At 53.3% G+C, this 14,417-nt stretch overlaps 1 protein-coding gene across 1 annotated transcript; it reads left to right on the plus strand.

The window, feature by feature from the left end:
* The first annotated feature begins 293 nt into the window (after positions 1-293).
* On the plus strand, positions 294-3,361 carry LOC149810082 (serine/threonine-protein kinase TIO-like). The gene is made up of 5 exons (XM_089994434.1): positions 294-347; positions 1,085-1,286; positions 1,698-1,844; positions 2,215-2,510; positions 3,023-3,361. Exons 1-5 carry the CDS (start codon positions 297-299, stop codon positions 3,359-3,361), a joined length of 1,035 nt encoding a protein of 344 aa, XP_089850560.1. The 5' UTR covers positions 294-296.
* Positions 3,362-14,417: the final 11,056 nt, after the last annotated feature.

A 14,417-nucleotide genomic window follows, 5' to 3' on the forward strand; every position in this document is an offset into this window, starting at 1 on the left:
TACCCCATCAAGTTTGATTGGCACCCTGTATCTTGAGATACCTGTCGCTCTCGAGGGCCGGATCTTTCGCGCAAACTGAATTTGCAGAAATCGGAATAGACAGTCAGGCATCAGACGCTTAACAGCCATACAATTCAAGATTCAGTAGATGAGTTGCTGTGTCCACGGTGAACCTGTGTTCATCTTGTGCTTTTGAAACATGCTGCGACAGCTGCGCGATGTCGTTCACGATGTTTGGGTCCGAATGGCATAACCAACCGAGTGTTTGCTGTTAAAATTGTCTGGATAGCGCCGATATGGAAAATTATCATGTGATTGACCTTGTTGGCGAGGGATCTTTTGGAAAGGTGCGTGCTTGCCGCTTTGTTGGCTGGTCCGCCACCATAATCCCAGTAAAACGACAGGCAGCTTGAAACGCAGAAAAGTCTCGATGTATGTTTCGCTAAAAGCTGGTGCATGGGCCTGCGGCGTCAATGGAATCGCAGCTCTGCTCAAATGACAGTAGCGGGCCAGTCGTATCAAGAAGCGACCACCCTCCAAACATGTCACTTTGAACACGCAAATAATCTTGCATAGACGCATAATACACGTCATGAACTTGCGGGCTCAGCAGGGCTAATGTGTCGTGCGCTTTGCAACGCTGACCCATTAGAACGGCCAGAGCGCTGCTGCAAGTGGGTCTGTGGGTTTCAGGAAGGAGTTTTGGTATCTGGATAACAAATGCAAATGCTGTCGATGATCAAAGTGCACAACGGATTGGTGCCTGATTGGCTGTTGTTTGCTTTACACTGCTGACAGGCAGTGTTCAAAATCAAAAACAGAATAGGACGCCGCTGCAAATTCTATCATTGCCTTAACCAGGCAATTGAACCTGTGCGTGCGTGTGTGTATGTCCACAACTTGCGCTTCCAAACTTATTGGTGCATTCTTTGCCGACCTGAGGTTCAAAATCGAGTGCAATGCTGGCACCATAGATAGTGTGCATATTTGGGTGGCTATCAGTATGATCTCACACACCCCCTTGCTTGTGTGTGCATATCACTGGTAAGGTTTACAATTTATTACAATCCTGGTGCTGAGGCAGGTGTACAAAGGAAGGCGAAGATGGACGGGACAGATTACAGCCATGAAGTTTATATTGAAACATGGAAAATCGGAGAAGGATATAAAAAACCTGAGGCAAGAAATCGAGATTCTCCGCAACCTCAAACACGAGAACATCATTCAAATGCTGGACGCATTTGAGACCCGAAACGAGTTCTGCGTGGTGACAGAATTTGGCCAGGGTGCGTTCCAAGGCATTGTGCGGTGGCTCATGCATCATTCGTTCACAACCACAAGGCTGACATCAGAGAGAGCAGACCTGAATTTCTGGTACTTCCACAAACATATGGGATCAGAGCGTGCATTTTGCTGACCATGATGTGCACATATGTAAGGGCAGGTGCAGGTGCCTTACGGTCCAAAGCATTCACAAAGTTATTACACTCGAAGAGGTGAACAAGCCTTCTCATGTATTTCTCAGGTCAAGAAATGCCTTGCAGGCATATGCTCTTGGAGCGGTCACGACCCCTTGATCAGAGCGACCGATGTTCAAATGTGCAGTCGTCATGCTTGACATGTAGGGTGGTCCGATGCAAGGTTTCATCATGGACCAGGCTCTGATGGGTGACCCACGATTCGATGCAACGTTGCAGGTGAACTGTTTGAAATCCTGGAGGATGACAAGAAGCTTCCAGAGGCAGTGGTCCAATCCATTGCCAAGCAGCTTGTCAGGGCACTCTACTACTTGCACCACAACCGCATCATCCATCGCGACATGAAGCCACAAAACATCCTTGTAGGTGAGAACCATCTTGAACCTCACCGAAACGCCACCATGCAGAGCAACAGCATTGCGAACATTGTTCGGCTGGCCATCTCACGCCAGCACCCTGTCCCGCCCTGGGCTCACTACGTTGCTATTGCTCTTGACAGCGGGGAGGAAAGTCTGAAGGGGGTGCAACAGGTGGACATCCCATTCGTTGCATGGCAGCTCCGCAGCTGACCCGCTGTCTTGCCAGCTGATGATTCTTTGCTGCATAGACCCGGAACGCTGGACTGCAGGCAGGTGGCATCAGGAGCTGTCCACAAGCTGCACCGTGAAATCCTGGGTTGACATGGAACGAAAGTGCCGTGCATTCACAGCTTGTCCTCACACGTGTGCCTGTGCAGGAGCTGGGGGTACCGTGAAGCTTTGCGACTTTGGATTTGCACGAGCCATGTCCTGCAATACTATGGTGCTCACTTCCATCAAGGGCACGCCACTCTACATGGCCCCTGAGCTGGTGCAAGAGCAGCCGTACAATCGCACAGCTGACCTGTGGTCGTTGGGAGTCATTCTCTACGAGCTGTTTGTTGGGCTGCCTCCGTTCTACACCAACAACATCTACAGCCTGATCAATCACATCGTCAAGGATCCGGTCAAAATCCCTCCCAACATCTCCCCCGTCTTCACCGACTTTCTGAAGGTTCGTTGCTGTTGTGACCGCCGCTGCGTTGCTCACGACGGTTTCGCTTGCAATTGAGTGGTCTCTGGCAACGCATACATTTGAAGGTCGGGAAGGGACGTCAGCTGTGACCATGTGGCCACCAGGAACACGTTTCCGCTAACTTCTACTACTGCTTACTACTGACTGTTTCATAAAGTTCCCCTCACGTCACTAAACCCTTCCGTTCAGGAGAGTCTCAGGCGGATGCAGCCACACTATTCCCTGTCAATTGTTGCAATTTAGCTGCAACGGGCACGGCTTAGCAGCATGGGCATCCAGGCCAGCGCAGCATCCACTGCTAGCAGTGCATTTGGCAGTCACCATGACCCAACATCTATTGGCTGTTGGCTGATTACCACTAGCGACCATATGAATGTCATGTTGCCAAGCACGTTGCACGACTGGCAGCCCTATCTGCACTGTTCCCTACCGGAGCTGTTTCCGCCATCTTCCCAGCATCCAGCCATTTCTGATTGCGGCCTCGTGTACAGGGGCTGTTGAACAAGAAGCCCAGCGACCGTCTCGACTGGCCGGATCTACTGGACCACCCCTTTGTTCGGGAGACGGACGAGGAGCGGCTTGCTCGCGAAGCGTCGCTGGCCAGCGCAGCAGCCCGTGCGGAAGCGTCTCGCGCCTGGAAGGGGAGAGGGGGGTGCAGTCGCTGGGGCTGCCGTCTATGCAGGTGCGCACATTCTATTATCTGTGTGCCAGGTTCAGGTTCAGTGCGCATTTGGGGCTTCAGCGGTTGTTCCCAATCCGACACTTGGGAACAAAATGATGCACGCTTATCAAGAATGTCCCTCTTCTTCCCGCATGCATGCCTGCTATGAGGAAACACCAAGAAATGTGTATGGCACACAGCGCCCTAGTTGGCGATTTTGACGAACGACGCCTGTTTCATCAGACTGATCTGGTACCATGCGATCATGTGGTGGTTGTGTTTGGGCGCAAGAAGCTGAGGAAAGGTGCAGGTTCGCGAGGAGCCACACCGCTGCGGATGCCAGTTACACCGGCACCCCAGCTGTGCAGCCAGCCCACACGCCCATCGCCACACGCCGGCGGGAGGCAGAAGGGGTGCAAGACATCCAGAGGCGCGTCGCGACCGGCAGCATGGACTTCGCCACCACCGTCACCACCACCACTGCGACCCCTGCAACCAACAAGGCTGCAGCTACGCCGCAGCGCATCGCCAGTGCTCCTGCTGGCCGTGCGTATGCTTCTGACCAACACAACAACACACCAGATATTTTCATGGAACCTCCTGTCTAGTTTTGCAGTTGCACACAGCATTTTGCAGGTTCGCATCATTAATGTATGGCACACTTTTGAGGTAGTCACCCGTTGATGTACTCTATGACCGGGACATGTAGTCTTTGTGAACTTTATTTGTGCGTTTTCATGTATTGCTGCTATGTTGAGATCCACCTACCGCCTGCATTTGCACCTGGAAATTTGAGGTCCGTTGGCATCCCAGTGCGCCAGGAAGGGTCATCGGGACAGGAAGTACTTCAGGAGTGGCATGGAATGTACACCTAGGATGCATGCAGCATCGGGGGGCCCACTTTTTCGACGTTCATCTGCTGGATTGCAGTACTGGGCACGAGAATGTCAACTCGGCGGATGTTGAGGCGGCTGCAGCCCTGGCGGAAGTGAGTCCCACCATAGTCGATGCAGCATCTGCTGCGACGGTCATCAATGACGGCCGCACGATGAAGCTCCTGTTCCAGCTGCTGAGATCTCCAGGCAATGCCCACGCATGCGCGCGCTGGGCACCATCGCCCACTCTAAGACAAGCCATCACTGTTGCCGGCACGCTTACCCTTCTGCCGGCCATTGTATCGTGAAACGAGATGTTCGGTGATATAAACTCGTCTTACAACAGCTTCTCTGTTCCCGACACATGCAGCTCCATCTTCACACAAATTGTGTCAATCAGGGGACACACGATTCTCAAGTAGTTCTTGAAGTTGCCAATGTTCATGGGGTTGCGGTACTGTTGTGAAGGTACATCATCATCATGGCAAGGTCAAGCTGGTACTGCTGTGTTCGGAAGCGATCTCAGTGGCAAGCATCCTACGTGCTGACACAGACTCGGGTATACCTATTTTCGGTATTTTCAACCTCTCTTCAGAAGTCTCTGCAATCCTCGATGCGTGTAGGCTCAAGAGTTGAAGTGCTTGCATGTTTGCAGGCAAGCTGCTGGGCTTCAGCTCCAAGAGCCCCGAGAGTGTGGACCTACAGCGCGCTCTCACCAAGGTGGTCAGCATCATGCTGAGCATGCAGCCACCGGCGAGGGAGGTTGCAGTGCACGTGCTGAAGACCCTACATGCAGCAGAGAAGGCAGCAGAGAACGCTACGCCTGAGGGTGGGGCGCCCTCAGGTTCCATCGAGTTCCTCACGTTCGACGACACGTACAGGCTCTACTCTCTCCTACTGAACCACAGGAGCACAGGTGCAACTCTGCTTGCCTTCACCTCTACACCCTTGCTTCTCGCGTGTTGCTTGCTGGATGGTTTGATGCTCGGAGGTTGCAAAGCATAAGTATTGCACGCAATGTGTGGGTGCTTATGGCAGGGAGTCGTGCACGCACCATTGCACAGCATCTATTAAGCATCGGTAACGTTGCACGAGCTTATATGCTTTGTGGCAATGTGATGAATGAGGTCCTTGTCAGACAACTGGCGCGTTGTGCTTGCGTGCTGGAAGAAATACTATACTTGCTGCCTGCTTCAAATGGCTGGCAAGCAAAAGTTGACATGAGTAATCCCCGTTATGCCGGTTCAAAAGTCAAGTCATTGATCGGTCGAGGCAAGGGGTGCAGAGGACAGCGACAGCATGGCATGGCACGTTGTGTCGGCTGCGGCAGCGGCATTGGCGGGCGTGTTGCACCGGCTGCAGGTGTGCTTGTGCTGCCGTGTCTTGGAAGACACCCTCAAGCAAGTGCAGGCTGTGCTGCAGCACCTGCAGCCAGAGCTGGCCAGCAACTTATGTGGGGTGCTCGAGAGCCCAGGGCACTCGTCCAACGGCCTCTCAGCTGCTCAGTCTTCTGCTCAGGCAGAAACCCTCAAGGTGCGCATGCCCCGACCACTCACTCAATCTTCTTCAGAGTAACCAATCTTCAGAGCAACCGACTTGACCCAGGTCAAACGAGCTGTGCGGTGTCTGTGACCGTCCAGTGAACACGCCGACTTATTGCGTTTTCTGTGCAAAATCGCCCGTGAAAGTCAAACGGAGTAGTGATTGCTGCTGCATGCAGTTGTGAAGGGTACAAGCTAGGGACGAGTGCGCACAGCTTTGCAGCACTCTCAAATCATGAAACCCAGCTTTGCTGACTTCGGCACCGGCGACGACCACTGAACAAGTACCACCCCTTTTGCCCCAGTGCAATTGGCTGTCGAACGCATTCCAGGACGCCATGTGTCACTGCTGCCAACTCGCTGCTGGTTGCAGGCAATGGCATGCATGGTGCATGGGCCGCGCCAAGCGTCAACGACTGTCAGCGTGCACATGCATTTCCCGCTCGCCAGCTGCCTCGTGCAGCAATCTGGCTCAGGCAGCATGACCCGCAGCCGCCCCTTTGACATGTCCACTCACACCTACGTGCTGCGGAGGCTCCTGGCACAAAAGCTCGTGGACAGCGCTGCGTCTGTCAGATGCGTCATCGCGGCGCTCGATGCTGACAGGCCCCTCCAGGTGGCCGCCGTCCAGGTGCTCCTGCACTGCAGCCGCCTCAACACCTCCCTCTGCCATGCGCTCATCCGTGGCGGGGCCATGAAGTCGCTGCTCAAGATGCCCAACGCTGCTGTCACGACGCAGGTCCGCCTCATCATCTGCGCATGCATCGTTTTACAGCACCACCGCGTCCACGTGGACATTTGCAACTCCAAGAACTGCATGCTTGCCTCTGTTGTCATGACCTCCCTCCCTGAGCGCTGTCATCAAGCTTGACCTTTACCAGGTTACATACACACAGTAGCACTTGCCGAAGTACTGGGCGAGAACGGATTTTGAGATGATGTTGATGGACATCTATGTCTTTGTTACTTGTTGTCTATTTACTGCCATTATCTGTGTAATTTGATGATGGACATCTATAGCAGCACCACCTTGCAGGAGATCAACGATGCAACTGTTTGCAGGTGTTTGACTTTGTTGCAAGATTATTCGTACACAACACACATTCCCATACGCTGGGATGCCATCCATTCATGCCATGCAATAATCGCATCATGGCTTCTGTGTTTGCTCACAACAGGGAGTATGCTTTGTAGGCGATGGCATGCATGGTCATGACGAGCCTGATGGACTCAGCCATGCAGCTCCCTCAGCCTTTGGAGTCAGCGTACAAGGGACTGCTGCTCTTGGATCAGGGCCCTGCCGAGCTTGCTGCTATCCTCACGAACCCGCAAACCTCCCGAACAATGGCCAGCACTGTCGCCGGCGCTCTCGCAGGGTGTGCAGCACAGACTTTTGTTTGGAATGAACTGGATTGAATTGAAACTGCGTCGGAAGAGCGTCTGCGTGCACACAAGGCCCGGTTTCATTACATGGCGGAACATGCATATTCATAGGCAACCGCACCGGGCGAAACCCAGCATGCTCAGCAATTGCACAATAGGGGAACTACATGGGGTATTCATTCAAGGAGTCACATGCATACTTTGCTGTCTCGTCGCATGCAATGTCAACTCCATCGAAGCAAATCCTCATGTGCTATGTGGCTATCAGCGAGTCAACACAATGCCATTCCTGCTGACGAAAGTCTGTGAGCAGGGGGCCGAACGCTGTGCTAAAAAAACGACTGGCAGTATCTGGGAAGGCTGCGAAGCTTTTCATAATGTCTCAGTCTGAGGCTTGTTGCAGAATTCAGGGGGTATCCTGATGTATCCTGAAATGTGCAGGTTCTGCAACATGCTGGCGGAGCCAACCGAGGGCATGCCCGCTGTGCCAGCACAGTGCTACAGCCCACAAGCCTTCGGCAGCCTCTCACAGCTGCTGCAGTCGCCCGTGACTGGCGGGCCTGCCATGGAGGAGGTGGAGGGCAGCCCTGTGCGCACGGGCCTCGCTGACTCCGTCGTCCGCTTCATGTACTCACAGCTGTGGGGGGGCCTGGACACCCCGTCTGCACACGCCCTTCTGCAGTCGTCGCTCCCTGCCGAGCTTGTGCAAGCAATCGCATCATCTGACCGTGCGTTGCCTTTGTACCCCTCTTGCAATGACGCATGCCCGTGCCGGCTGTGCTTTGCTCCTGTGGACGCAGCTGCTGTGTGACAAAGTGAGCGGCACGTTCTGCTGCCTGGCTCCTCTTTTGAGGCAATCTCAACCAGTAGTAGTAGATATTCATGCCCCGCTACTGCTACTAGCCTGTCTAGTGTAGCACAATGCTATCATGATAAAAGACGCCACAAACTTGGTGTCCGGATGCTTTTCGCGTGCGCATAGGTATTCTAGGTGACCCACATCAGGAACTCTTTGCACTGAAAACGTCACATTATATCAGTGCTCATTGTTCTGGGTATGCTTCTGTGCGACCAGTCTGCCAGATGGTTTGATGAGAATGGATCCGCGCCTCATGAGAAATGAGTAGAACCAGATCAAGGAGTAAAACACAAGCATGCCTGTAGGCGTGCTGAAGGAGCTCTCGCCGCTGGGTGTGATCCACATGCTGGATGTGTTGGCGTTGTTGGCAGACAAGCATGGCATGAAGCCGCAGCCGCTCAACCGCCCCGCAGTGCTGACTCGCATCACAGCGCTGATCTACTCTGACCACCTTTCAGCGGTCAACGTGTGGCCAATGTTTGCGGGGGGGAACCGCAGCGGGGTGGCCTCCCTCACTTCAAAGGTCGCTGCACTGCTGCACGTGCCGTTCTCCAACGTCACGCTTGGCCAACCTAACCAAACTGCATCCCGGGAGGCCCAGGTAGGCATACACCTGTTCACAAGTGCCATCAAGCACTCGATGCAAATGCTGTAATCATTGCCATGTGACTCATCTTGGCCCTCGGTTGAGACCCTGGGACATCTGAGTTTCAAATCTGCGTTGCGAATCTTGAATCTGCGTCAGCAGCAACACTCCCCTTCTCCCTTGCTTTTCTTGGATTCCCTAGATTTGAACGTGTACGAGTGTATGTCAGTGTGTTGATGAAGCTGGAACTGGAATTGATCCTGCATTCTCACCGCTTCTGCTATTGTGCGACCTATCTTCGCCTCTTATGGCCAGACTGTTGACACTGGGGCCAGTTTCGAGAGAAGCAAACCATCTGATAGCGCCACCAGTGTAGTGCACTGGTATCTCCAGATTGAGCATACTGGCACCAAATTTGCATTTGTCGGATTGCCTCACTGACATTTCAACGATGAAGTGTCAGTGGGAACGCGGACAGGCTCAGGACACGCGAGCATGAAGCGGTAAACCTGACATTGTAGCTGCAGGAGGAGCTAAAGGAGTTCCAAGACAACTTGCTGAGGCAGCACGCTGCGCAGCACATCGTGCATGCCATGGACTTCATGAACGCTGCCGACTGCGGCGTGCCGCTGTCGCTGCTCTCCAAGTTCATGCTAGCGCCTGACAACAAGGTAGCGGAGAGCTTTGCCGCTGAGTTCCTCGAGGTACACTCCTTTTACTCCTGCACCGTGCGCACCACGGCTGCAACCTCGACGCACACTCTCTTCAGCGCTGTACAAAAGCGCAGCCGGCTGCTCATGTGTTGGATCATCATCTCCATACTTATATAAGGAAATCAAGATCTCTGGTGCCAGATGTACGCTCATGTACAGGCCCAGCGAATAGATGCCGCCGATTATATCGGCGATCTGCGATCTTGTCCCCATGCATGAGCTGAGCTGGCTGTCTCCGTTTCCTGGCGTCGCTCTATTCCTCGGTATTGTTGCCATGGTCGTTTGACTGAAACTCAACAAACTGCAGGCGCAGCGGAGCGATATGCAGGTAAGCTTGCTAATGTTATTCGCTGTGCAGGCGGGCGGCATGCAAGCAAGCCTGATGCAAAAGCTCTTACGAGAAGGCAACCCACAGAACGTGCTGGTGGAGGCGCTGCTCATCACAAGCCAGCTGGCTCGCATGGCTCGCACCGAATCCAACGGCCCCACAAACTACGACATCATCCACCGCGCACAGATGTATGGCGCTGTGCGGATGCTGCTCATGCACCCAGATGCCCCCGTCCGCGCTCGCGCGTGTAACCTCATCGGTACAATCTCTTTTTGCTCGGCTGGCTCATGGAGCTGTCTTTCATTGGCTGCACATATAATACCGATCGTGCTGTGCGCCTGCTCTCGGCTCATGAACCGGAGTTCCGATGACTCTGCTTCTTGCAAGAGGCGTTTGCGAATCCTGAAGCATGACGTAGTGCCTTTTCTCTTCCAGTCTGCGAGAAAACCGTATGGAGAAAACTGCGTGGACACAACGGCCGTTGGTTAGACACTGGCGACGACCGACAAAATTTTGACCCTGCCATCGACCAAACGTCTGCAAACTGCTGGCACTCTGCGTGCAGGTAACCTCTGCAGGCACAGTGGCTACTTCTACCAGCACCTGCAGAAGAACCTCATCATCAAGACACTGGTGGAGAGGTGCGGCGACCCCGACCGAGCGACGCGCAAGTTTGCGTGCTTTGCAATCGGCAACTCCGCGTTCCACAACGAGCAGCTGTACCCTCAGCTTCGGAGCAGCATCGTGCCTCTGGTGGCGCTGCTATGGGACGAGGAAACCAAGACACGTGGCAACGCTGCAGGCGCGCTGGGCAACCTTGTGCGAAACGGCACGGAGCTGTTGACCGACATGGTCTCCGCCGGCGCTGTTCAGGTTCGCTTACATGACTATTTTTTGGACTTTGCTTTGCCATCATCTACCGTAACACCAGCAAATGGGCAGTCACGGTCACACTTTTGGACTCGCCGCCAAGTTTGCATAGAGAAACTAGGTTGACGTTTAAGGTATGTATATAGAAAAAATGCCACGCTCCCATGAAAATGCTCGCCCGTTTGTTGGTAAGGTTACGGTATATCTTGTCTGTGGTGGTTCGCCAGCAGCCTTATGCTGATATGATGATCTCATGTGCTTCGATCTTCTACGTAAGAGATTCACGCACGACGAGCGCAAACAAAACTGCGTCGAACTTTACTACGCATCCATCTATTATGCAGGTCCATCTCATGAGCTTATCTCTCGCTGCACTCACACCACGTTGACTCAGCGCATGTACATGCATCTAGGCATAGGCTGCAAATTCTGACGCGACGGGCCATGAGATTGCACAGCACCTGGAGTTGCCAGGGTCCATGTGATTAAAAGAAAAATTCTTACTGCTGCAAATGGCTGCATCCACTCTGGGTGCTTATGACGTTCTCCCAATGCCCATGCATCCTCCCATGCACTACGCTTCAATCGTGCTTGTCAGCTTGCAGGCTCTGGTGGACATCGTCCGGGGACCTCCTCCCGAGAACAGGGATCCTCACCCCAAACGCATTGCCCTCTTTTCCCTGGGCAACATGGCAGCACACCAAGGATTGCACGCAGAACTTCAGCGCGTCAACTGCGTGGAAGTCATCCAGGGCCTTCTGTCGTCATCAGACAGCACCATCCGAAAGTACAGCGAGCGCATTGTGAAAAAGCTGCGGGAGACTGGAAGCTGACGATGATTCCAGGACTCTTAGTCAGTGGTCGGCAGTTGTTTAGGGCAATGTCCACGCCTCGTTATCGATTGCGTTATGTATGCACATGCCAAATCTCTGTGTTGTTGCATACATTTTGCATAGGGTAGTACGTATATATTGTGGTTACTGTAGCACTGTGCTTGTGAGTTGTGTGGCGTGTACATCAAGACTGCTGGCTAGCATATATATTCGCCTCTGGTGGGATCAGGACGGCCATGTTGGACAGGTTGCGCAGTGTTGCACTGGACTGGTCCATGTGGTATAGACTTTTGAACAGGATGCGACTGTAGAAGCACTTGTCCTAAGGTAATTGGCCATCTCTGCAGTCTCCTCCTCTATGGGTTTTGTGTTGTCTGCACTGCTGACTTGTATGCCCTGGGGTGATTGAGTATGCCAACGTTTGCCAGGCCAGTGTCCAAGGCATCGATGCACCATTCTTACATGACCTCATCAAGCGGCTACTTGTTGCATAGACATTGTTGTGTAGCATTTTCAAGAAAAAATCTGGTCGAGTGGCGTCATTGGCGCCCAAGTGCGATGCCAAAACAGTCTTGGTCGCACTGCAACGCCACACTACACGGTCGTTCAAGATGCATGGCGTCCACACTGGATTTCAAATTCTCCACACCGGGTATCGTGCGATGTATGCCGTGCCAGCCTTCGACATCTCAGGAGCTGTCGGAGGCATGCAACCATCTCACACGCCCCTCATCATGTGAGAAATGCCTGCAGCGTGGGTATGGAAGCCAGCATTGGGACCAGACAACACCCGTCTAATCCCACTATCATGCGCAATAGCCTTACGCAGTGATTCCCCCGCCCAGCCTTGCCCCAGCCTTCGTTGGTCCAAGATGTCCGCACAACCCATGACTCAGCGTGTCCACAGGGCACCAGCTTGCAGGTTCACATCGGCAACCAATGTGCCATGATCTTTGACGATATCGCCACATATTTAGCAGATGATCTGAGATGTGTGAGATACGAGAAACCTGCCCTGGCACACGTACGTCTGTACGATGCTAATAACTCCGTCGGAATGGCGTATGCACGTGGTTGATGGTCGCGAGGCAGACGTAGGGGATCTCGGGAGTGAAATGGGTGGGGATGAGTGGTTCTGATGTGGACGAAAATGCTGTGGGTGATGACTCTGAGCCGCAGTTGAAATATTGTAACTTGGAAGCAGATGCGCCTGCAATACTTGCAAGCGATGCCGCGACTTGCTTCACAGCCTCTGACAAAGTACACGCGCTTGGATGTCGCAGTGGCGAAATCCATGTTTTGGATTTCGAAGGACATCAGGTGCGCATCGGGCACTCCTTATGACGTGCCAGCGCCTTGAGGATATTCAACGACAGGAGAGCAAAATGCATTCAGGTGCCCGTCATTTATATCGATACACATCAAGTGGAGGTGGTATCCTCGTGGTCATTCGTAAGGAGGTCACGTTCATGCCATGTCGTCCCCTAACATTAGCAATATGCACGTACAGATTCAGCTTCTCCGTGATCATGTGACTCCTGTCACCGGTCTTGCATTTGACCGCAGCCTGGAATTTTTGGCATCCTGCGCAGAGGACAACACGATAGTGGTGCGAACCTTTCCCCATCTGTCGATGTGCGCTGTTAGGGTTGGTGCCAGAGGCATCCCATCGGCAATGTTCGCCGGGCACCACGGATTTGCATGATGGAAGTGTTCCTTGTTATTGGAAAAGGGATTCACGTGCACGAACACGCGGCCTGCACTTAATTGTACTCTAACCCATACTGTCGATTCCTGCAGCATCTTCTAGGCAAAGTAAACCCCGACCTCCGTTCATCCGGGAATCCTGGTGCCTTTCGAGGTACAGAACGAAGTCACATGCGTTTTGCTGCTCTAAAATGTTGATTGCATTGGGCTCTCCAAGAGCCCTTTTGCCAGCCAAACATCAGTCCTGTACCTTGCAGAGACGGTGCTGCTGACATGTCATCACCTTTTCTGATGGGGCAGGGGAATTCGTTTTGGCTGCACAACGGCACAGTCGCCTGTGCATGCTGCAATCCAGGTGATTTGGGCAAAGGCAGGCTATGTATCTGCATGCTATGTTATTCAGGTTCGCAACGTTTACAGCCCGGATGAGCGTCCCTGGAAGACGCAGACGGCATCAGCAACACGCCCCACATGCATAGCAGTGAACCCGTGGGTAGCGGAGCGGCAGACGCGTGAGGTGGCGGTTGGCACTCAATCCGGCCAGGTTGTTCTCGTTGCAAAGGTGAGCCCACGCGTGTCACCATGAAGCATGCCGGTTCTCGAGCAAAAATGTTGCACAGGCAGCTTGGTCTACACAAATTCTGTAGGGTTGGGAGAATTCGGGGGTCACACATAAGTCAGCTGGTTCTTTCTGTCTACCGCTACGTGCCAGAAGGGCAGAGGAAGCTGACATTTTGTACCTTTGGTAAATCATTTAGTTGCACGACATCTGGGGTCTGGCATATTGATCTGACATGCTGCGAGAGTTGATGCTTTACTATGTCTGCGAGCATTCGGTTATGCATATCTCAACTTGTGGAGCACTCACTTCTTTCTGGCAAGTGCCACGTGCGCTGTGCAACAGCACACATACGCATTTTGGTATGCAGGGGTGGATCGGGAATAGGGAGCACGTGCTGGCATCTGGAGAGGGAAAGATTCACAGCATTGTATGGAATCACTCCACCATTGCTTGGGCCACGGACGTGGGTGTGCATGCTTTCATCCATGATGCGTCAGCGCACCGTCACGGCGTGCACCTGCCTCGGCCCCCAAGTGCAGGCACAGGGCACTGCAGTATCAAATGTGTCGGCAAGGACCTTTTACTGCTTGCTTGGCCGCATGCCGTGCAGGTTGTCAGGTATGCCGTTACAACATGTTTGTCACCCCTTGTTTGTCACACCTTGCTCCGCTGTTCGCAACTGTTTGACTCCTCAGTGAAGGTGCGGTGATCCCGTATCTTGGCGATCTCAAACAGGCGTGTGTGAAATGAAAATGTAGTTGAAACCTTGGCTGCATGCAGATTGATCAGTAGCTATGCCCGTGTGCCTGTGGATGGATCCACTCGTGCCGCACCCCTCATTCCGACGGGGTTGGGGCTTCAGCTTGTAGCATCCTTCTTGACAAATTTCCGCGTGCATGGCGTTGCGCCGTTCGGCCCCGATCTTGCTGTACTCGCAGATCCTTCCAGCCAAAGGCCTGCGACTC

This window comes from Nuphar pumila, unplaced genomic scaffold (assembly GCF_984573655.1).
Source record: "Nuphar pumila unplaced genomic scaffold, dmNupPumi1.hap1.1 HAP1_SCAFFOLD_551, whole genome shotgun sequence".
In the NCBI taxonomy this organism is placed as follows: domain Eukaryota; kingdom Viridiplantae; phylum Streptophyta; class Magnoliopsida; order Nymphaeales; family Nymphaeaceae; genus Nuphar; species Nuphar pumila.